Source organism: Elgaria multicarinata, chromosome 8 (assembly GCF_023053635.1).
Source record: "Elgaria multicarinata webbii isolate HBS135686 ecotype San Diego chromosome 8, rElgMul1.1.pri, whole genome shotgun sequence".
Classification (NCBI taxonomy): Eukaryota; Metazoa; Chordata; class Lepidosauria; order Squamata; family Anguidae; genus Elgaria; species Elgaria multicarinata.
The window spans coordinates 54,842,654-54,866,248 of NC_086178.1; the positions used below are offsets into that span (position 1 = coordinate 54,842,654).

Below are 23,595 nucleotides of genomic sequence, written 5' to 3' on the forward strand. Positions count from 1 at the left end.
GGAAATATGGAAATCAACACCTCTAATTGATAAATCATATATTTTTTCTTTACCCCACCCCCCAGGGTCTTTGGGAAGGTCGTTAGATCTCTAGGGGGAAAAATCTGGTTTATTGCTAGTGTTGTGTGAGAATTGCTTCTCTGCAGACAATATTAGGTTCTTCATGAGCAGTTTAGACTGTATCCGTTTGACAAACGTGGGAATCTTGAGCAAGAGTGACTATGGCCCTAATTGTCCAGGTGACATTGATAAATGGGACAAGCTCAGGCTAATGAGACAAATTCTCAGCAACGGTGGAAAAATTACATAACAGTATGGCCCCATTCTGCAGAGTGCTGTACCTGTACAAGCCAGACATTTCTAAGATGCATGCTGACACAGCAATTTTAGAATTAAGCATTTATCACCCCAGGGGAAGTAGTGTGAGAGCACGTGTGTGTGTGCGCGTGTGTTGAAGGGCAGGAAAGCAGTATGCAATGACCTTTTCTGTCTCTGGTGTTAGGGACTAATTCACACACCTGCCCTGCTAGTCGGTGGTAAAAAGAACACATACCTCCCTCCACTATGCACATGTTAATACATGATAATGTGAGGGATTTTCCATTCAATTTAATGTGTTTTTACCCCACTTAATCAACAAAACTATTTCCAAGGTGACCCACAGGATTCACAAAAACATATAAAACATTAACTAAGATAACCAAAACGTAAAGCATAAAACAAATTTAAAAGCCAAAGAATACAACAGCAGTCAAAGAAACAATGCTAGAAAGCAAATAAAAGCAATACAATCGTGAAGCCTGGACAAATAAAACTGATTTTGCCTGAGAGTCACAGAAGAGTGGACGCCAGTCCTGGGGAGTGCCATTATGGAGGAGTGCTTTGTACGTGTGGTCACAGCTGTGTGCACAGAGGACCCAATGTGCAATTCTTCCCATTCGAAAACAGGGTGTGTGTGTAAGACTGCCTACATCAGGGGTGCAGAACCTCAGGCCTGAGGCCCAATGTGGCCCTCCTGTGGTGCCAATCAAGCCCTCTCGGGTTCTGCAGATGGCCACACACCCTTCCCCTGGCCCCACCCAGTTTCACCAACCACCAATCATTTGGCTGCTTCCAAGCTTTTGAGCAGGTCCATCCCACCCACTCTAAAAGGTTGAAATGCTTCCCCTAAGGCTTTGGTACTGGCAGTAAGAGATTTGAGTTAAAATATCCTGATAGACTTTATGTGCAGATAGCTTTTCACAAGAAAGAAACCCTTAAGACATGTGATATCTGTGTGTGTGTGTGAGAGAGAGAGAGAGAGAGAGAGGAGGGGAGAGAGAGGCAGCAAGGAAACAGTGGAAGGATCATGCACACCTTCCACCTGCCAGACACAAAGAGAATCAATAGGTTGGGCAAATAAATAAACATCAGTTGATGTTTCTCTGAGGGATGGGAAGATTTCCGTGGAGGTCCGTCTCATTCATCTCAAGGACTGAGGAGGACCAGAAATCACTCAGCACACTAAAACTGCTGCATAAGTAACAACAACTGAACTGCATCACCAGTTCAGTCGAAAGCCAAGCACAGCTATAGAATGCAGGCCCCATCATTATGTATATGGGAAGTACTTGTGACTGGGCAAACAAGTGGTGTCATCATCGTGAACAAAACTGTTGAATCCAGAGTAATATTGCAAGGGAGTTTTATTTGAAAACAACATAAAATTTGAAAAATATTTTCAATCTCTCAAAGGAAATAAAATTCCATATAAAATGCATGAACAAAAATATCTGGTACAAATATTCAGAAAAGGGTTATTGTGAAAACCCTCGTACTTATACAACTGCGATTTCCTGTTTCTTCTCTGTCTGCACCCCACAACAGCCAGCCAGCAATGAAAAGAAACTGAGCAAGAAAAGCACTGCTTGGATAAACGACCATTCATTATGTACGCACCTGGAATATTTATTAAGGTGATTCAACATTTTAAATAAGACATGGAGCACTTTTCTAACAACCTCTTCAGATATCAAATCTCCAAGGGAAGCAGAAAGAGCAAGAATTGCTACCCAACGTTTTCTCAAAGCAAGAAAAATGTCAGGGGGACAAAAAGCTAGACATTTTTGGAATGCAAAAAAAAGGAGGCATCCAGATCAATAAATAGGCCCACTACCAACCCCAAAGCTCCCCACCATTTGGAGTGACGTGGTGGAAGATCAGAGTTCTCTTTCCTGTGATCCAAGAACAAGGGGATCCTTACTAGAGTGAGAGTGCCTTGAATATCTGCACCTGTCATCTAAGTAATGCAGTTTGAGCAGGAGAAAGAACCCAGGCACAAAACGTGGCCTGCAAGTCCCCCCCTATAACTGCACACCTGAGTATCCGGAGAGACCAGAGTGCCAAGAACACTGCACACCTCAAGGTGAAGGTCCGTCTCCTTTTCCAGACGAGGTTCCGAAATTGCAACAGCCTCCATAAAATCACACGCTCCACCCAGGGGTGCTCAGTTGGTGTTCCTCTGAGGGATGGGAAGGTTTTCGTGAAGGTACTTCATACTCCCTTGCTCCGAGAAGTCAGAAACAATGTGATTCTCCCCTCTTAGCAACCACTTTGTAGTCAACAGGCCCTCAATGCCCACAGGCCCACGGGCATGGATCCGCGAGGTGCTGATGCCCACCTCAGCCCCTGCATGGGTGGGATGGAAGAATTATTTATTTATTTAAAATATTTGTATCCCGCCCTCTATCATTAAGATCTCAGGGCAGCGTACAGATAAAAACATACAGTACAAAACAATAAATATGCACAGTTAAAAACAAATTAAACCATGAACCAAGTTAAAACAATATATAATTTAAAAGCAGTAAAAGCTTTTAAAACTGCTACAAGGGGGAGAGAAGCTGAGCGCAAAGACATTCTCCAGCCTAATAGTGGAAGTCATGTTTTCCGGACCGTGTCCTTCCACGTGTTAAAATTCACCCTAATATTCCCCAAGGTTTCGCCACCCTGAGCTAAATTCGCCACCCTGAGCTAAACTGCCTGCCTCCACGCCCTGCTCACCGGAGTACCTTGCTTTCCCCATATGCTGCTGCACTGGATGGTATGGCTCTTCTGTCACTGACCGCCTCTCGCCTGCAACACATCCTTATTTGGGGATCTTAACGAGGGGTGGGAGAAGCAGCCAAGTTCAAGCTCATCAGAAGTTCTCAAAGCTCCACCCCGAACCTTGGTCTGCCTCACTCCCATTCTTGATTACAAGCTTTTCCCACCCCACCGCTGTTGTAACAGGAAAGATGCACACCCAATTGCATTCTTTTCACCCATTGACTCAAGTGTGAAAATGTGCATTTTTCAAGTGCACGTTTTTTCTGCTGTATGTATCTTCCGAACAAGCATTGCAAGCTCAGGAATGTCCGAGCTTTGCCAGCAAACTGTGTTTGCATTCCAGGGTGCAAATGAGGCAAATTCTGGTCTTAAACAGAAACTATTACATCTCTAATCTCAACCTCCTACGTTGGTCAAGGCCCTTGCCTTAAACTAGCCTCCACCTGTCATCCACAAACCAGTCAGTGCTCTTCTCTGGGGTGTCCTGGACCTCCCTAATCCTAGAACACGTTAAATCCTTTTAAGAGACCCCAGGCAAATCTCCTTAAATATTCTTTTTAAAAGAGCGGGCCTGTATCGAAAAGAAAGGCCGGCCCTCTCTGCCTGAACCCAAACAGTTTCAGCCTCAGGCAGACTTAGCCATTTGGCCTCGAATGAGCCCAGGGCACCTTGGCATGCTCCCTTACCCAGCCCAAAGCGGTAGCCATCCGAGAAGCGGCTGCTGGCGTTCCAGAACACACAGGCACTGTCCAGGTGCTGAAGAAAGAACTCAGCTGTTTTCTCTGAGGATGACAAAAGGAAAACTCTTAACACACACTTGGCTTTACAGTAGAATGGGGGCCAGATGCCGCCACTTAAAGACAATTCTGTTTCCGCAGGCATCTGTTTAGTTAGGGCCTTTATTATTCAGTTTGTTGTTAAGCTACCTTGCGTCTGCATTGCAGAGAACAGCAGGATCAACGTTTTACCACAGAAGATTTTCAAAATCATCTCTCTCTGTAAGTGGGACCTGTGACAAAATGTTGCAGTGTGGGGTGCGCCTATTCAGGGTCCAGTCAGCCATGACTTCTTTCAGGACACTCCATTCCATTCCCCTTGGGTTTTCCACCTGCACCCTCATCAGCCAGCCAACATTCTGTGGCCGCTGAGCATGGCCAGTCCTCACTGGAATGCTTCTTTGGGGTTTAGTCTAAGAGAGGGGTGTGTGTGGGGGGGTGGGGTTCTTTTGATTTTTGGAATGCTACAAATCTCAAGAGTTGTCCCATGCCTGTTGGTACTTGCTCTCTTGTGTCTGTGGTGCTGTTTGGCTACATAAGGATTTGCACTCTGAGTTTGCTATTGGTATATACAAGACGCTCTCTTACGTAGACACATATTAATAAATATATGAGAGAGAAAGAGAGATGTACATTTGGGAGAGCTAAATGCTCAGCAAAAGCAAGCAGTCTTAGATGTAAGGTATCAAGGCCTCTTTCTGAGGTTGCTTTTAGGACATGGAAATCGCTGTAGTGTGCGCTCCACATGCATCGCTCTGCCAATGTCGGAAGATCCAGCTCGTACGAGAAAAGCTTCTTCCCACATGACCATTGCTCAAATACCTGGGAAGGGGAACACTGGCGTGGGAAGACGCTATGGTCCAAATTGTCTGATATTACTAGAACAGAAAGGGAGGGGACATACCCACACTGCAGAGGGTCCCGCACCCTAAAAGGTAACTTTAGAAGAGGCCCTTTGCAGCTTGGAACCTCTAATACAAAAACAGAAACCCCCTCACTCCCCAAGGGAGTGCATGCAGATTAGTGTGCTCGAATCGGTTGTTTGGCCACTGACCATTCTCTGTGATGATGACATCTGTGTGGGAACTCCCGTATTTATGGATATGTTCAAGGGCATCCTGCGCGCTCTCCACTACTTCAATGCAGCACTCCAGGTCCCCATATTCCGTGCGAAGCGACTTCACCTCCGAGGGACTGAACGTCAGGTAGGAGGCAAATTTGGGGCCAGCATGAATCTTCACCTGGTGGGAGACAAAACCCTTGGCAACACATCCCTCTTTCCAGCCTCTCCTTTACAGAAAGGCAGGCCGCAGCTCAGCGGTAGAGCACCTGCTTTGCAGGCCGGCGGCCCCGGGTTCAATCCCCAACATCTCCAGGTAGGGTTGGGAACGACCCCCTGCCTGAAACCCCAGAGAGCCACTGCCACTCGGTATAGACAAGAAGGCGCCGGAGGAGGCAGCTTCTGGTGTCCCTTCCTATGTGCTTTGGTAGAAAAGGAGCTGCCTCCCTTTCACTGTTGGGACAAATGTGTTCAACCAGCTTTCCTAGCACTTTGTTCACAGTAGTCTATTGGACCGTTCCAGCCCATTTTATCAGCTGGGGCTGCTGGATAGCTCATAGGAACGTAAGGAGAGCCATGCAAAATCAGACCAGAGGCCTATCTGAACCAGCGTTCTGTTTATACAGTGGCCAGCCAGCTACCTCTGGGGAACCAACGAGCAGGACATGAATGCAACAGCAGCATCCTGCCCATGTTCCCCAACAGTTGGTACACAGAGGCATACTGCCTCCACTACTTAGCTCAGGTTCCTTCAATCCTATCACTCAAAGCTGTAAGGCTCTGAGCTAGCGAAGAAGATGCCTTCACCATCCAGCCTCAACCTCTCCTTCAAGAATACTGATTAGAGCAGGTAACAGTTCACTGCCCTTAGGTTCTGCTCATTCCTATTGCAGAAGAGTAACAAGCAGACGATTCCATCCCACCACCAGGAAGCTTGGCCTCAGGTGGCCTCAACGGGAATCTTCCCAAATGCTTGTCTTCAATGGCTCAGCAGTCTAGGTAGAAGTACAGGAGCCTCGCAGAACCCCAAGACAAGGATGCACTGCTTGAGAAGTTGCCTCCGAATAGAACTGGCCTCAGGTCAAGGCCACATGCTATTCTCAAAGTAACACTGCAGTGTAAGAAATCGATACCTTACTGCAATTTGGAAATTCCTCAAGGATTGCATCTGCAACATCTCCATTCAGTCAGTACTTCACTGCCCAGAAACTCCTGCCAGCCCACCTCTCACATTCAACCCATGCCAGGCGGCCATCTTCACTTGCCTGTTCCACTCGCAACATGTCAATGATCTGGTCAAACACGGGGGTTCTCAGCAAGTCCCGGTGTATCAGCAACGTCTCCAGTGCATTGCAGGCTGCAGGATATTCACATTTTGAGTCTCGCACTAGATGAAGGACAGACAGACAATGAGTTACACACAACTTCAGGTTACAAGGAGGTTACTGAGCAGGGGTGCTCAGTGTAAAGCATCTAAAATAAGCAGGTGAATGAGGACCACGTTAACTGTTCATCCCCTCCATGCCCATCACTCAGCCCGGCACCTCGAGATAAAAGATCTCTCTCACCTATTCTGGTGACCTTCTCAACGCTGGCCTCCAAGTCCACATACACATGACAAATCCCCTCGCTGTGCCCCATCACTGGGATTCCTTTAGCAGCTTTCTGGATATCCCGGACCAACTGAGATGAGCCGCGGGGAATGATCAAATCTATCAGCTTGTCTAAACGGCAAAGGTCTTCCACCTCCTCCCTCGTGTTCACCTGTAAAGACCAAGGCAGCTATGTTACAAAGCCTGCCCTTAAAAACAAATCAGGCACGTAATAAAAGCATCGATGGAAAAAGCAAACACAATATGAGACAACACATAGAACGCATCCACAACCATATAGAAGTGCCCAGTTTCAGGACTATTAAGGTTGTGTGTACAACCGATAACAACTAGCTGATTAAACATTTGGAGTGTGAAGGAATCAAGATAATATTCACCAAAATAGGCATGGACACACTTGCTTCAACAGCAGGGGTAGGGAACCTCAGTCCAGGGGGCTGAACCCGGCCTTCTGGGGTTCCCCAGAGGGCCACGCCCCCCTTCCCATGGCTCCATCCCCTTACCCCAACTACCAATCATTTGACAGTTTCCTGGCCTTTGTGCAATTTCTTCCATTTTAAAAGCTTGATATTCCTCTCCTGAAGCTTAGCTTCTGACAGCGAAGGCTTTAAACTAAAATCTGCTGGCATTTTTTGTATTTTTGGCCCCGTTCCCTTGCCTTCGGCTCCTGCCCATCACTGGAATGAGGGCCCCTGACAGTTTCTTGGAAACTGAACTCTGTCTTGGGGCTGAAAGCGGTTCTGCACTTGGGGCTCTACAGGAGCAAATGTTCATCTGGAAAAAAAAAGTCTTAGATGAGGAACATTTCCAGGATCACTGCCTGTTCCTGAAGAACTGCCTCGTACTGCATGTACTTGAAGATCTAGGTTTACTCAGCACAAAGAAGAAAGACAACCTTCAAAGTGGGTGCCAAGTAAAATTTAAGCAGCCCAAGACATTTCAGCGAGAAACAAAATTTCCCTAGGGTGCTATTTTGTTACAGAATGAACATTGTTGAAATTCTTTTTACCATGGATTCTCTCTCAGCCATTTCTTAGCCCCAACAAACAAGCATGTGTTGTTGTTTTTTAAAAAGCCAGAGCACATGGGGCGTTTTAATTCCCCCCCCCCCCCACATATATCTTGTTCTCACATCAGCTTGAGGCTCCCTTCTCTTCCGGTGCTTTTTCCCACAGGCACTCTTCCCTCCCCAGCTTCTGTGGTCCAGGCACTCACCAGCTGCACTGCATCCTTCACGCCATGGATGGAAAGGGCTTCCTGAGTCAGGTGGTGAAGGATTTGGTTGCTGTAAGATGCCTCTTTCCCTCCTTTAAGCAACAACCCATTTCCACTGGCAATAGCCAAAGCAGATACCTATCAGGAAGGGAGCAGGGAGACACAAGCATTAGGGAAGACATTTACAAGTACAGCAGAACTTTCAATGTGTTAGAACGTATTTTCCCTGAGCTCTGAACTCCTTGACTTAATATGTACTGATTTTGTAAAAATATAATTTACGGCGCCTTCTGCCATTCATTTTGAATCTTTATTTACCTTATTCACCACCCCATCTTCATTTACCTTATTCACCAGCCCATTCAGGTTGGTCCAGATGCTGCAGCTTGACTGCAGTCAAGAGCTGCCCATTTTCAGCACGTAACACCTTTGCTGAAGGAACTGCACTGGCTACCTATTTGCTACTGGGCTAAATTTAAAGCTTTGTCATTGGGGTATAAAGCCTCAAAGAACTTGGTACCAGGGTATTTGAGAGAGCGCTTTCTCCCTTCCCAGCTTGCCTGGTCAGTGAGGTCACCAGGTGAGGCACTCCTGGTGGTTCCGCATGGACCTATGGTCCGTCTGGAGTCCACTTGGAGTAGAGCCCTGAGTATATTGGCTCCCTCTCTGTGGAACTCCCTGCTTGTTGATGTCAGGCCAGCACCAATAGTGCTTTGTTTTCGGTGCCTGCTGAAGACATTTTTATTTAAATAACCTTTTCCTGAAAGGGCAGTCATGGTTTTATTGGCATAATTTGACTTTAAATATTTTAATTCTGCATTTTGGTTCTTTTTGCTTGCTATTTATTGTTCATCCCTCAGGTAACTTACTGAATGTAGAGCAATATATAAATTCTGTAAATAAATATATAGCACTTATTTGTAACCCAGTCCCACTGGCTTAAATAAGATAACTGCAGAGTAACTGGTAACTTTGAGAAGTAAATTGTGTTCTTGGCACAAAGGTTGAGAACGTGGCCCTCCAAACAACATTTTAAAGGAGTCATAATGGAGGACAGAACATAGAAAATAAAATACAAAGTATCAAGCTTCCTAACTATAATGAACAACCTGAATTGTGTTGCAAACACTTAAATGTGGATTATTTTCCTCCCCAAGGGAACAGAGGATGGAAGCCTTTGAGAAGATTTATTTCCATTCCATAAGAAGTTAAATTAATGTTGTTCCTCCCATGATTCATCTTGGCAACATACCTGAGGGAGACAGTCAGGCCGGGATTCAAAAATCACTAATAGGACTCCAATGGGCACAGTCACTTGCTCCAGCTCCAAGTCCTTTGCTATTCGCGTCCTTCTAAGGATACGGCCAACGCTGTCCTGTGAAGATGCTGCAATCTGACGCAACCCAATGGCCAAGCTATTCAGCTTGGAGGTCGACAGGCTGAGTCTCTTCAGCAAAGGCAGGGCCAGCCTCCCTGAAATGGAAGGAAGGGGAAGCCAGCATGTCAGGGACTGGTACATATATCAAGTTGCCAATCTCACCATGCAAGTGATCCAAGCTATGGCAAACCGACAGCTCAAATCATGGCCACTAAAGGTCAAAACAAATTAAAGGGGAAAAAACATCTGACTCTCCCTCGACCAGGGGACAGGTAAGACACATGCACTCAGAATAGGAAGACATTTCTTGCTTAATTTGGGTAGCTAGCAGACCTCTAATAAAAAGTGAGAAATGATGATGTATGAAGCTAGAATGATTAACTCAAAGCACAGAATTGAAGGGCTTCCATCTGAGCACTGAGGATAGAGATCTTATTAATACAAGTGAACATATTCAGAAATTATCACCAGAGCACTATCATATACTATTCTTTTCTACATTCTACATTTTGGCTGATCTAACCAACCGTGTTAATGGCTTTATGTAGAGAAAATTGCCCTAGGTTTGTAACCATGGGCAAACTTGGTCCATCATAGTTTTAGGTTTTATCCTGGATTAACAAAAGCATTTACAGCTTTGTAGCAAGAACCTATTCCAATTCCTAGTTCTATTGGACAACTGTGTGGGTAAGCTGAGATTTTTTTTTCTGTTTGGAAGATGTAGTGACCCCTTGGCCAGCATGACCTACAGATCTTGGTTGTGACACTTTTATTAGCCCACATAGGAAAAATAATGGATTGGTCTAAGACCTATGGACATTCCTTGACCTTTCTGTGGAGTCATACAATTTGATTGAATGGTTTCAGGCTCATTCTAGGATCTAGATCTTTTGAGTGGGACAGATGGTTTATGGGAAGGTGCTTGGCTGAAACAATAAACCAGAGTTCTAGTGTTTCCGGGAGATTTGGCCAAAGAGTTCTTAATGTTTCTAGGATTTCTTCACCCAATCTCTGCAGTCAGCAAAAATGATAAATGGCAGCCACATCCTGCATCATCCCTTGGCCTAATGGGAAATTGTGCCCATGCTGATGAGTGTATTTGCTCTTCCTTATTCTATATCCCATTACCCTTATTCTCAGCGTCTTCCAAATCCTTTTTGTTGGCCCGAAGAATCTCTTCTCGCTGATCTGTCAGAAGGTCAGCAAGATGATAGATGATCTCTGCTCTCTGTAGTAAGACACACAAGAAACCATCAGGCATTTAAATGTAACACACTATTTTGGAACCATATTGACATCAGAGGAAAGAATTAATGGGACTTCGACACAGTGGTCTATATTGTAGCATACTTAGTGTCAGATATTGCTCATCATTATTTTGAATGAAGAAAGTACTTCATAATTATGCGCTAAACTGCATAATAGTCAATCAGAACGCACTCATCAGTCCTACAAACACTACATAACGCTGAAAACTTTATTTAATAGTAGTTTTGAAAGAGTTTTGAGAACTACTCTTACAGATTTCCTAAGTGTCCTTTCTCTCTGCTATACCCATAGCTCTAAAACGTCTACAAGATTTAATCGCTGTATGGGGTCTATTGCCATTTTAGTATATTTACTATAAACACATTCAGTGCATTTGAAGGCTCTAATGTGTATTAGGTGGCTAACTGGGCAGGTACCTGTTCAGGCTGCAGTGCTGCCAAACTCCTGCCCCCTGTTCGAGCCATTTCAGCCTGCTGTTCCACTGTTGGGCCTTTGGGGGGGAAAAGCAGAAAGGAGGGAGGTTACGTAAGACCTACCGTTGTATCAATTCCACCCTTAGCACATTGTGTATTTAGAAAAGTTACTTGTTCCCCATCTCATTCTTGAATGCGGTGTAACACACACACACACGTAAGTATGTCCAGGGAGAGGGAGAACACATTCCAGAAGCAACCTTATTTTTCTCCTTCAAAACAGCTAAAATCAAACAAAGCATTTCTCTTACAGACTTTAAGGCCACAAACCACGTTCATTTCCCACAGTTATTTTGTGGCTTTTATTCTATGGCCAAAGTAGCCGAGAGTTGCATGGCCTAGAGCAACCTTCCCCGACCTGGAATCCTCCGGATGGGTTGGATTGTAACTCCATAACTCCCAGCCAGCAGGGCCAATGGAATGATGGGAATTGCAGTCCAACACATCTGGAGGGTGCCAGATTGAGGAAGGCTGTCTTATAGCCTCCTGGAGATTCCCTAACCTGGCTGAGCACTGTTCTCTAACACACAAACTACAGCCCGCCCCCACCCCCAAAACACCAACCTACCTGCTGGCTTCACCTCTGAGAAAAACGTGCCAACTTTTTTCCCTTCTACAATGTCTGTGATGACATGGCCAGAGATCTTGGGGTGAGTTCCATTGGCAATCACTACCGAGGTGCCTCCTTGGAGAGCCCACAGGGCAGCTTTCACCTACAAGGAAGAGTGCAAGGTTTCATTTCCACCTGCACATTTTCAAACGAACTAAATCATGATGCTTTCTATAACTTCAGGCATGAGTTAACTCAGCAAGGATCAAAACTTTACTATGAGTCATAAAGAACAGATGCAACTTTTAATGTCAGCGTCTTATAATTTTAGTCTCCCTCCATGGGACATACGCAGGCACAGTGTATTGTTATCCCCAGGAAACAGCATTATTACAAAGGCACCAACAAAGGTCTCAGCCTCTTCCCAAGTACCATCCTCTTTACCCCCCCCCCCCCGCCCATTAAAAACACAGGAAAACAGAGGGGAGGTTGACCCACCTTGGCCTCCATGCCTCCCATTCCCACCCGCGATTTGGTTCCAAACGTTACAGACTGCTGGTCTCCAGGATAAAATATGTCAATGAGCTTCGCATCATCTGATCCCGGGGGGCTGTCAAAGAGGCCTGAAATGAAAAGATGGAAACGAGTGAGAAATCTCCAGCTTCAACTTCATTATGGCCCCAAAATACTGTACAGCTAATTTGGAAATAAATTCTCAAGCTCTAATAGTTGGAGAAAAAGGAGAAGTGAGATAGCTGGAACTTTGCATGACAGGGATCGAACACAGAAAACTCTATGTGTCAGTCCATCTGAGTCATAATCCATTCCTGATTACCCCGCTTTCTTCATTTCAGTAGTACAATGAGGAGGGGGGGAGGCTTCCCACTTTTTTTGCTGGCTATTGTTAAACAACAGCAACCCCCCAAAATTAAAGCTGGGACCTTTTGCAGGTGCTCTACCACTGAGTTACGGCCACCGACTGCGTTGCCAGTATCACATATCAAGTCAATTACCAATTCCACAAGCTATCGCACAATGGGAGAGCAGGGGTCAGGATTTGAAACCAAAAGGCAGAACACGAGGCCTCCCATGCTCCCCTTTCCTTTTCAAATCATTGCGAAGACCTGCATCCATTCCGAAGCTCTTCCTCAAAATCCTTCCCTTTTGACCCCCCTGGACAGTTACGCACACCCTGTCTCTCTGTTTGCAACACACATACATTTCAAGTATGTGTGCAAGGAGCAAGGAGCATCACACACAATGCCCTGGATTGCTTCTTCTTGGGCCAGAACTCTGCAGCTATTGCCAATTTAGCCAGATAGCAGAATGGTTCTTGTACCTTCGACATCCGAAAGAACAATCAGTAGGTCGGTCTTCATTTCTACAGCCAGCCGTGCTGCTAAACTGTCGTTGTCTTTCACACTAATTACCTGGAACACACACAAAAGTCAGACAACAATAGTAGCCAAGGCAGACTTACTATTTGCCCAAACAATTCCCAGAAAAGCAAGACACACCAGTTGCACTGTGCACTATTTGTACAGTGAGGAGTCATACTGTCAACACCGAGCCAAAAGCCAGCCTCACAAGCAACACAAAATATTCCCATCTAATGCATTGCACCCACATGCAGCAAGATAAGCATGCCAGCACCATTGTAGTCCATCTACCACTATGTCCTAGCATTACGCCGTGAGTGTGCCCAACAGCCCAGAGTTAGCATGCTAGCAGTTCCACGAGTGATCAAGCACCACCCGCCCACCGCAATGCACTACCCACGTTTACCCCCTGCAGGTCACTGTTTGGCTCTGGGGGAGGAACCACAGCGTCGTTGGTGTTGATGATGGGGACGATGTTCATTCGCAGCAGTTCGTGCAACGTCCCGTTTAAGTTGCGACGCTTTTGCTCATCATGGAAATCCAAGTTGGTGACCAAAATCTGGAAAGAAGAGAAGAACTGCGCTGACAAAAATTATCCACTATCATTTTCGACAGGAGCCGAACCATTAAAAGTTCAAGTCACACACTGAGACAGGCTCCCAAATTTTCCAAATTTCTACAGAAAGGAAACATGAGCCCTGTTGAGTCAAACCAAAGGAAATTGAGGGACACGATGTTCAATCCATTCCATGGACTGGAATGGACTTGCATTCGCCTGTTGTTAAATTTGAAATACTATGATAGGCACCAGATCGGAGCAAAATGTGTGCATGAAGTAGGGCAAAGTGAAAAAGGAGATGTAGATATGGGGCTGGCAGGGGCTGGATTGTGAGACGGAGGCCCCGTTCAAAAGACACCTTAAACCATGATTTTAACCACGGTAGTTAAGCCAGAAAGCCAGGTTGTGCTCAGAAGACACCTTAAACCATGGCTTTAACTATGGTGAATAAAGCAAAAAGCCATATTCACCATGGTTAAAGCCATGGTTTAATGTGTCGTCTGAACGGGGCCATAGCCACAATGCTGCCAAGAAGCTGGAGCTCTTAGGAAGTTGCATGAAAGACTATTCCAGATGTCAGAAATAATAATAATAATAATAATAATAATAATAATAATAATAATAATAATATACAGCTTCATAGCTTAAGCTCTCTGGATGGTTTACAAAGAATAGAGATGTAAAATTTCCAGAAATGCTGAGGCCATGGAAGAAAAAAGCCTTTTTCTTCCATTTTTTTTTTCTGGAAAAAACTGCAAATTTAGGAAAAATTGAAAAATAAGCAATACTTTTTTTTGGTACTCTTTACATACAGTAGCTAAAGTCACTTTGTTGCTTTAAGACAGCCTTCCCCAACCTGCTGCTCTCCAGATATTTTGGAGTTCAGCTCCCATCAGCCTCAGGCAGCATGGCCAAAGGTCAGGTATGATAGGCATTGTAGTCCAAACATCCAGAGGGCGCCAGGTTTGGGAAGGCTGCTTTAGGAACATAAAGCAGCCTTTTTGTTGCTATTTTTTTTAATGTATAACTTAGTTTGCTCATAAAATCATGATTTTGTTTAAAAACTTTTAAAAGTAAACTCAGTTAGTAAATTTGTAATTATTGACTGATTAGTTTAGAATAACATTAAATGACTGCTACAGCATCATAAACATAGGACTCTATAGAACAAAACCCAAACTGTCAAGAATGCACAATAGTGACACTACCCACATGTTGGGAAACTGAGCATAAATGTCTAACAGTAAAATATACTTTAGATCAATAATTTTAATAAGGAATGAAATAAATAACGATGCCGGGAATCTTACAGAGAGTGTTTAAAAAACCCTTCCCCCTGTTACTTCATTATTTCCAGATATTTTACATCTCTAGCCTTTCTCCAGAAGTCTTCTTATTACACAGTTTTTAGAAATTGTTTTGGGGGGAGAAAAAGTTGGGTAAGGATATATAAATACTTTGTCTTAAATCCCAAAAGAAAATATTTCATAATCCAAAGTTGTTCAATTTTTCAGGAAAAAACAAAAGTGGTCATCGGGGGACAGGGACGGGAAATATACTGTATTTTTATACTGTAAAATACTGTAAAATACTGTATACTGTATTTTATACTGTATTATATTTTATACTGTATTATACTGTATTTTATACTGTATTATACTGTATTTTATACTGTAAAATACTGCTTTTTATACTGTATTTCGTAATTGTGATTTTAACCTGTTGGGTGTTTTATTGTGGTTTTAATTTTTGTGAACTGCCCAGAGAGCTTCGGCTATTGGGCGGTATAAAAATGTAATAAATAAATAAATAAATAAATAAATAAATAAATATCCCAATTTCTCTGGGTTTCCGGGCCTTTACATCTCTAGTCAGGAGTCAAGGGAGAGGCACCAGCAGGTGAACAGCCACTGTAGAACACATGCAAAGTCTCTTACCTGGGCGGCGCAGATGCTGTACTGTGTGAACATGGCCTCGTACAGAGCCATCAGCCCGCTCTGGCCAGCAGCAGCACAGGCTCGAGCCTCCAGCACAGGAATGGCCTGCACGGATCAGAGAACAGGTGAGCCAGGCCTGGCGGCATCACGGTGTAACAGTAGATCAAGACAGTCCCCTAACCACCACCACCCCAAGGAGAGTCCAAAAATGCAGGCGGCTGCATTGATCCACATCAACAGACCAGTTCTAGCAGCTTTCATCTTTTGTAAAGCAAATGGGTCTTACTGCCCATTCAAGACCACGCCACCCCCAAAAACGTTGCATTACAATAGGAAAAATACGTTGCTGCTGGGAAGATCCGTTTTCTCCCTTGGTGTTGTGAGGATTGCAGCTAAGCTTGGAGGGAATTCTACTGGGGGAGGGCGAACATGATGACAACTAATAAAAAAGTGCCACCGCTACATAAGAAGTCCAGCTAGTCCAGCACTCTGATCTCACAGTGGCTAACCAGCTGTCGACCAGGGATCAACAACATAGGACATGGTGCAACAGCACCCTCCCACCCATGTTCCCCAGCAACTGGTGCACACAGGCTTACTGCCTCAGATATCGAAGGTAGCACATAACCATCAGGGCTGGTTGATAGCACCTCTCCCAGTTCCTCACCATGTCCTTGAGCTGGTTCTGCCCCGAGTGGAGAGCCTGTCGCACGCTCTGCGAGAGCAAGATCTCGTGACGGAGCCGCTGCTTGCCAAAGGCCACAGCCCCGCTGGTGACGATCATCATCTCCCGGCCCTGGTTTTGCAGCATTGACACCTGCAGGCACAAAAGGAGCAGTCCCTTTCGCATGCTTCAAAGCCATCCTGCCTTGCTCCAGTTTTTGAAACATGCCCTTCTCCAACGTATTGAGAAATATCAAGCTTCCCTGACTTTTAGATATGATGCTGCCTAATCCGTAGCTCCAGCATCACAGGAGAGTGGGATGCGGAAAGGCCAGCTCAGTATATCAGGAACAATCTCTGCTCTTGGGAATAGGCTGGGGAATATAGGGTGCTCCGAGATGGAGGGTGCCTAGCGCTACCCATAAGGTATGCCACCTTTTCCTCCTGAGAAGATTTTCGGCGGTAAGAAAAAAGAAAGAGGAAGCGGTGGGACAATATGGGAGGGTTGCCAGTGGAAGACAAATGCCCAGCCCCTCTGTAAAAGTCCACGAATGAGGGAGGGCGATGGCCCCAGAAAGGCCTCCTCTGGAAGCACCCACGGCCACCTTCCTCCCACTAGAACGCCGGAGGTTAATAGTTCTAATGACAATGGCTCCCCCACCTCAAGACCTTTGCAACAATGCCATCCTGGAACACATTGGGGGTGGAGGGGTGGGATTAACACGTTATGTGTTGCTTCTTACGTAAGAGACTTATAGGGTGCAATCCTATGCATGCTTAGACAGAAAAAAAGTCTTCTGCCCTTATTCTCCTGTAGTTGCTGGGAGTTGTAGGACTTTCTTCTGTCTAAACCTGCCTAGGATTGCATGCTTGCTCCCTTTTAGCCCCAGCTTCACGGTGGGGATTTGTTCGTATCACTAGGGGCCAGAGCCAAATCCCAAGGTCCCACCAGTCTCCGCGGGGGCCTCCAAATCATTGCTCTTTAACGTTCATGTCAGCCATATTCCTGCTCCTCCTTCACACCATCTTCCCTTCATGCACTGTGCACTGTTACAGCCCAAAACAAGGTGTTGACAACCTTGCCACTGCGCTGCCTGTTGTAAAGGTTTGGGGGTTACCACTGAGAAGGAGCAAGTGGCCGGCCACCCAGAGGGGCCCCCTTGCCCACATACCTGCTCAACAATCGATGCCAGTCGCCCCAAGGCCAAGCCACATTCATCGCCTCGAGTCACCACCGCGCTCCCCAGCTTCACTACAATCCTCTTGGCATGCTTCAGCTCGCTGCGGTGAGCGAATGACTTGCCGTGAGTCCGGCTGAGGGGCACCGTGATAAAAGGGATGTTACTCCAGCCTCGGGCAGATGCATTCCTCAACACCAGGTTAGGAGCCAGTAAGCCTGAGGTTGAAACGTAGCAAAAGCGTAAGATGAACATAGCTAGCCATAAATCGCTTCTCACTTCCAGGTTCCAGATTCTCTGTCTGACACGAGGAAGGGAATCTAAACAAGGGATTAGGGCTGAGCACAGCCTCCCCTACCTGTTTCGAAGGCTGATTTGGAGCATCCGAACTGGCCCAGATCCAACCCACTCCAGATCCACAGCAAGATTCAGACGTCCAAATTATTCGGACATCCAATGGGACAGCTTTCCCAGGTGCCTGCTGAGGCCTCCCACTGCGCGAGCCCCCTACTCCTTACCTGGATCCAGCATGAGTGCCTGCAGCCATACAGGCCTCTTGAAAGAAGTCACCGTTGTTGTTGTTTTTGGTTTTTTTAAAAAAAGACTCCCTTGAAGAGGCCCATGTGGCTGCAGATTCTCACAGTGGATCTAAGTAAGGGACAAAGGGGGGGGGGTCCAGATCGGCCTTGAGCCCTTTGGGCCTGAGTCAGCCTGGAGTAGACATGGTGGTTCACAGCCATACTGTGAATGTACAAAACATACGAATTCTGTAAACATCCATTCTCTGATTCGCTGCATTTCATGGGTTGACAGGGGCCTTTCATTCTGTTGTCCACACATTGAAGGAATTGGATTTTTTCCAATTTCCCAAATTTGCACAAATTCCCCCCATGCTTTAGCCTATGGAGAAAATGTGCATTTTCGAGCAGGTGTTTTTAATTCTATATTTTTTTTTTAAGACTAAATGTGTGTATACTTCTGGAAAGTGAAAAAAAACCAGTCCACTTGACTTTTCATGCAAGTCAAGAAAAACTGGTCCACTGCAGAATCCATGGGTCGGATTCATGGAAATCCAAACTCATTTGGTTCCATTGGAGATTTCTCTGACATTCCTAATCTGAATATTTTGGTTTTAACTTGTGTTAGATATATGTTGTTGCATGTGCTGCCTGTTTTATGTTCTTACATAAAACAATTTTATATTTTATATGTTTTTAATGGTTTTTAATTTTTGTGATCCACCCAGACAGCTTCAGCTATGGGGCAGTATAGAAATAACTCAAATGCATGTAATTAAATATACCTCCACAAACAACATTGGTCCATATAACATCTGTTATAAGGCAAATTGCTTTGCAAAGTGAAATAAATACTCCAAGTACGCTATTACACCACACCAGAATATTTCGAGGACAAATTCTGGCTATTTTTTAAAAAATGTATGAACATAATTGCAAAGAGGTCAGGAAAGAAATCTACAGAAAATGACCTGTGGAAAAGTCAGACAGCAAAAGAAGTGGGTCACTGTCCCTAATGACATCTCTATAACCTGCTTCCAGCAGAATAAAAATCAATCTCCTCTACTCAGCATGAGCTACACTTTGTATCTGGCATGCCTCATTTTTATCAGCTGTACTTGTGTTTTGCTTTCATTCTTTTTTACTTCTTAAAAAAAACCTTTTATTGGTAGCTGGGATAAAAATGCTTTTATAAATAAAATAAAATAAAATAAATGGATTGTTCATGCTCCCAGATACTTCCATTTCCAGGAGACAAGCATGGGCTTTATCGGGGGTGCTGAACCTCTTTCAGCCCGGGGGCCAAATTCCATTTCAGAGAAGCTCTTGGGGACTGGATGCCAATGGTGGGTGGGGCCAGAGGCAAAAAAGGGAGTGGCAAACGAAAAAGGGGCGGAGGCAAAAAAACAAGCATAATTTAGCTCTGATTGCCAATAACTAAGCCTTAGGAAAGGCTGGACTGGGACCCCAGGCAGGATGAATTTGGCCCTGAGGTTCTGGACTCAGGGCTACATTATTACAGGAAGGCAGAACAGAACCCCAGCTAGGTCTTCCGTCACTCTCCTGCACATTGTTGATCTGGGCTTCCAGTCTGTGCTTGTGCTACATGAGCAAAGAAACGATGGGCAAATAAGGGAGTGGAACTTGGCTTGATAAAACACATCTTGTGATTTTCCAGCTACATCAAAGTGATGTACTTTTCCTTTAGAGCAAAGGAACCGAGTGCTAACAGTCAAAAGGCACAGCGCAGCTATTCCGTCTTTTCTTTGTTTCATGGATTTTCCATGGTAAGGAGGGAAAAAAAGATGGAAGAAATGGTGGGAAAACAGGGGAAAGTTACGAGTGGAAGACGTCACTGTCTGGATACACACACGGTAAAATTCTGCGAATGAGGCAGGGCAATATTGCCATAAAAGCCTCTTCTGGAATCACCCTGAACATCAGCTACTGTAATACAGAGGGGCTGCAAAAATTGTAAGTAGTATTTTTTGCCTCCCAGGTCGATGCTTCTGCAGAACAGTAGGGGGCAGAATAGACAGAGGCCACAGCCAAGGACACAGTGTGGTCATTTCTGTCACTTTTGCCTACCACAGGAATCTGGCCTGGAATCCCACTGAGCTTTCCCAATCCTTCAGTATTAAAACAAGGCCCACCACTCCCCCTACCCCAGTCCCCTCCTTCCTTCGGGCCACCGCTCTACCCAGTCTCCTGCCTTGGATACTTACAAGGGTGGGAGCCAGCCACATCAGACTGTCGCCAGAACCGTCCCGAGGAACGCAGGGAAAGGAGAACAGCCGCTCGGCACAGCATCGCGAACAGTGTAACGCAGCGCCTTTATCACCTGCAAGAGAACAAGGAAGTTTACATGGCTGCAGTCCAGGCAGGCTGCCCATCCTGACACAGGCAACATGGAAACCCTACAGTACACTGAAACAATCCGGGAGGGGGGGGGGATAGGAATGCGCCTACCCAAAACAAGCGACCCAATTGGGGGAGGAAAGATGAAAAATCTTACGCAATCCTTTTTCTTTTTTCAGAATGATGCAAACTACTTTTCAAAGTAGCCTTTCAAAATAATGTTGCTACAAGGCCTTACACTGCTACGGAACTCCTAAATGCAAGGTTCAGTGAGCTTAGCATTGTTCCTGAATTTGTTTAGATTGCTAAATCAGCAACACGCTTTGGACTTGGGATTGGAGAAATAAAGTCTTTTCAAGAGTTGCAGGAGACGCAAAGCAGCTTCAAGTATCCGGTTGACATTGGAAGCCTGCCAAGCACATTGCTTTTCATGAAGAAATACTCGGGGGGGGGGGGGGGAGAGATGTCAGACAGAAGCAGCTGCAGAAGTGTCAGGAGAGGAAGGGTTAATCCCTAGAATCCTAACCAGAGCAGAGTAGGACGCCTTGGCAGCCGCCCATCCAAAAGCTGCCACCAGGATGAGCCACATCAGCTCCAACAGGAAGACGGAGCACTGCCAGCGGCTGATGCAACCTGACAGCCCGTGGTGGAAGCGTCACCAACTATCACTCCACAGTGCAGCGGCTGATGTAAAAGCTCCACGTTGCAGCACAAAATCCAAGCTGAAGGCTGGAATGTCAACAGAGAAGCAGGCTCCAGTGCAGACCAGATCTGCCAGCATTCAGGCCTTATCTCTTTACCACCTGATGGAGCTGTACCGTCCACACATGCAAATTCAAAACGCACGCCTCTCGTACAAATTATGAGGACTGCATGCATGTTTCCAAACTGAACTTTCCCAATTCCCCAGAGCTGAAGAACCTGTTTACGGCTTCCATGCATTTTAAAGGAAGACAGATGTGCAACTTCCATAACCAAGTTTGTGAGAAGTGTCGCAAAGCACATTCGGCCATACCACTTGCCCTGGGATATATACAACTATATAACCCAAGGATGGACAACAGATGGCCCATGGGCAACATGCAGACCCCACTGTCCCCTGAATTGATGAGTCTGCCCACCAAAAAACAGGGGGGAAACTTTTTAAAGGGGAAAAATGGCACTGGGGAACTGCTACGGTGCTCTAACGGGGTCAAATTTGGCTTGCTAGTAATGTAAGTTTGATCCTTTAGGCACTCTGAAGTGCTAAAGATGCCATTTCCCCCTTAAATTGGAGGGGCACCATATGGACTATGGCCTACAGGGGAGTACAGGAAGGGGGGGTCAAAAATGGCCTCCAAACTCTCAAACTTGCCTACCCCTGATAGAATCCAGAACCAACAGCTGGTAGCTTAAACCAGTCCATTCCTGGATATATTCCTTGGACTGGCACATATCCAGGAAGGAAGAGCTTTCAAAAGGTATACTTACAATGTAATCCTATGCATATCTACATTGAAATAGGTCCAATGCACCCCCTAGAATTCAAGAATACTTGCCATGGGATTGCATACATACTTCGGTCTCAGAGGTGGGCGGAAGGGGCAGAGAGAGATGGCTGTTGAGAATTACTTCAGCTTGACTTCAGTTTTCTGAAGGCACACCATTTTGTGCTCCAAATTCATAGTGCCTCCATGGCTTTTCTCCTAGTACTCCAATACCTTAATCATTAAGGTATTGGAATGCTAGGCGAAAAGAGGATCAATGCCCCCAGATTTACAAGCAGCTTCAGACATGAAACGGAACAGGAAGCACCTGACACTTCTGTGATGCCACAATGCTAGAAACATGAAGGATTTAGTTCACAAGCCACAGCCTGCATGCAACCCTCGGAGGCTGCCCCCCTCCCTACAATAAGGCAGAATTGCGCTAGGACAGAGGGATGACTGTCCCCACACGCCTCCTTCTCCAGCACAATCTTGTTCCCATCAGGCTGCCAAACAGGACAGTAGTGAGTCCAGCAGCCTATCCCTGGTGTAGAACAAATCATGTTTGTTGTCTTTTTGGAACAGCACGCTAAAGCTCTGCAATTCAATGAGATATGGTTAGGGACAGAGCTAGCCATGATTCTTCTAGAGATTAGGTGCTCTACCAATTCTAATTCCAGAGTCCTCTCAGTTATCCCCCATGCATTAAAGAAAGTCACTGGGAATGTTACATGAGAGACATATGGCTTACACTGGTAGCTGAAACTTCCTGGCAGGGATCTATGTTGCTACGTGTAGCCAGAAGAAACAGAAGGAAAACCAGCCAAGAAGCAGCGACCAGGTTGCTAGGGAAATGCAGTATGCACAGAACCAAACTGCAAGGCTGAAGCCCATAGAGAACAACTCAATACCACTTTCATCTGCTTGGAGATAATTTCAGTGTAGGAAAAGTTTTGTAATATCCAAAGCATGGCACAAATGCCTTTGCTGCCCTGGCCATAGGGATGAGCATGTAACAGCTGTCCAATTCATGTCCTTAAAACAGTCATATACATCATACATTATGGCACACACACTTTCTTCCATGGAGAACATTGCCATGAAGACGTGTGAAACAGTCATGCCCTCCTTCAAAAGATGCCATCCCACCCCATTTTTGTTTCTCTTTTCCAATTATCATTCAACATTCTTTGGCTACTCAGCAAGCTCAGTCTTTGCTAGGTTGATCTGGGGGAGGCTGCTCCTGCTGGTTTTTAAAAAGATTTTGTTGTACTCCTACAAACCTGGGGGTTCTGCTCCCTCTTGTTTCTCAGTGTTCTTGTTGTGACTCCACAGCTGTCACCTAGTAAGTCAGTAAACTAGTCTAAATTTACAACTGGGGGAGGGATCAATTTAAAGGAGAATTGCCAGAGTGCAGGACTCAAAAACTGTCTGCAAATATTTGTAAGAATCTTCTGGTCCGGTTTTCAGGGACTGTAGTAAAGAGGAATGCGAAAGAAAAAGGGCACCCGAATCAGACTGAAATATTCTGTGCAGAACAAAAGTCTTGGGAGGATCCTATAATCCACTGTCAGCCCTATTGAAGACTTTTATTTACAAAAAGCCAAGCAGTGTATAAAGGTATAAACTGAAACTACTATCGCAACAGCAAATAATGCTAACAATTAAACTTTTAAACTATTTTTAATCTAAACTACTTTTTACCTTTGTCTGCAACCATTACAGCTGGGAAAAGTTCTTTTTTAAAAAGCAATTTTTTCATGTGTCTCCAAAGATTGTTTCAGATGCGATGGTGCTGAGGAATGAACAGGAAACACAAGAGCCCTACGCTTCCGATTCCTCTGCAACACTGTCATGTTTGAAATACAGCATTCAATTCTCTGCTGGGTGGAGAAATACAGAAGCTCCTTATGTGGGACTAACCAAGAGCCCGGAAACCAGCTGAAGAGTGCGTAACAATGGCTAAGTGAGGACATTACCTTAGTCATCTTCCATTCTCTATTGATGAGGTGAGATGTTGTAAAAGAATCCTGAAGTGAGAGTGGAAAGGATTTCTCTGTATCCCTGCTCGATAGGCAGTTAAGGAAGGGTCTGGATTATAGGATACCACTGGCCT

General features: G+C 45.3%; 1 protein-coding gene across 3 annotated transcripts in view; it reads right to left on the reverse strand.

Annotated features, from left to right (window-relative positions):
• Window positions 1-1,667: 1,667 nt before the first annotated feature.
• ALDH18A1 (aldehyde dehydrogenase 18 family member A1) overlaps window positions 1,668-23,595 on the reverse strand; it is a 30,980-nt gene continuing 9,052 nt past the window's right edge. Inside the window, exons 1-18 of one of the 3 annotated variants that reach the window (XM_063132458.1) lie at window positions 20,540-20,555; window positions 19,881-19,996; window positions 17,132-17,355; window positions 15,964-16,113; window positions 15,297-15,401; window positions 13,201-13,359; window positions 12,761-12,851; window positions 11,920-12,044; window positions 11,440-11,584; window positions 10,815-10,888; window positions 10,258-10,357; window positions 9,004-9,224; window positions 7,752-7,889; window positions 6,492-6,687; window positions 6,189-6,310; window positions 4,918-5,104; window positions 3,774-3,869; window positions 1,668-2,667 (exon numbers count right to left, since the gene is read on the reverse strand). In XM_063132458.1, the coding sequence (XP_062988528.1) occupies window positions 2,486-2,667; window positions 3,774-3,869; window positions 4,918-5,104; window positions 6,189-6,310; window positions 6,492-6,687; window positions 7,752-7,889; window positions 9,004-9,224; window positions 10,258-10,357; window positions 10,815-10,888; window positions 11,440-11,584; window positions 11,920-12,044; window positions 12,761-12,851; window positions 13,201-13,359; window positions 15,297-15,401; window positions 15,964-16,113; window positions 17,132-17,355; window positions 19,881-19,965 (2,400 nt within the window). In that variant the 5' untranslated portion in view covers window positions 19,966-19,996; window positions 20,540-20,555 and the 3' untranslated portion in view covers window positions 1,668-2,485. Of the gene's footprint in view, window positions 2,668-3,773; window positions 3,870-4,917; window positions 5,105-6,188; window positions 6,311-6,491; window positions 6,688-7,751; window positions 7,890-9,003; window positions 9,225-10,257; window positions 10,358-10,814; window positions 10,889-11,439; window positions 11,585-11,919; window positions 12,045-12,760; window positions 12,852-13,200; window positions 13,360-15,296; window positions 15,402-15,963; window positions 16,114-17,131; window positions 17,356-19,880; window positions 19,997-20,539; window positions 20,556-23,595 lie in introns of those variants that run through there. The other 2 variants (XM_063132459.1, XM_063132457.1) reach the window with 2 other exon arrangements.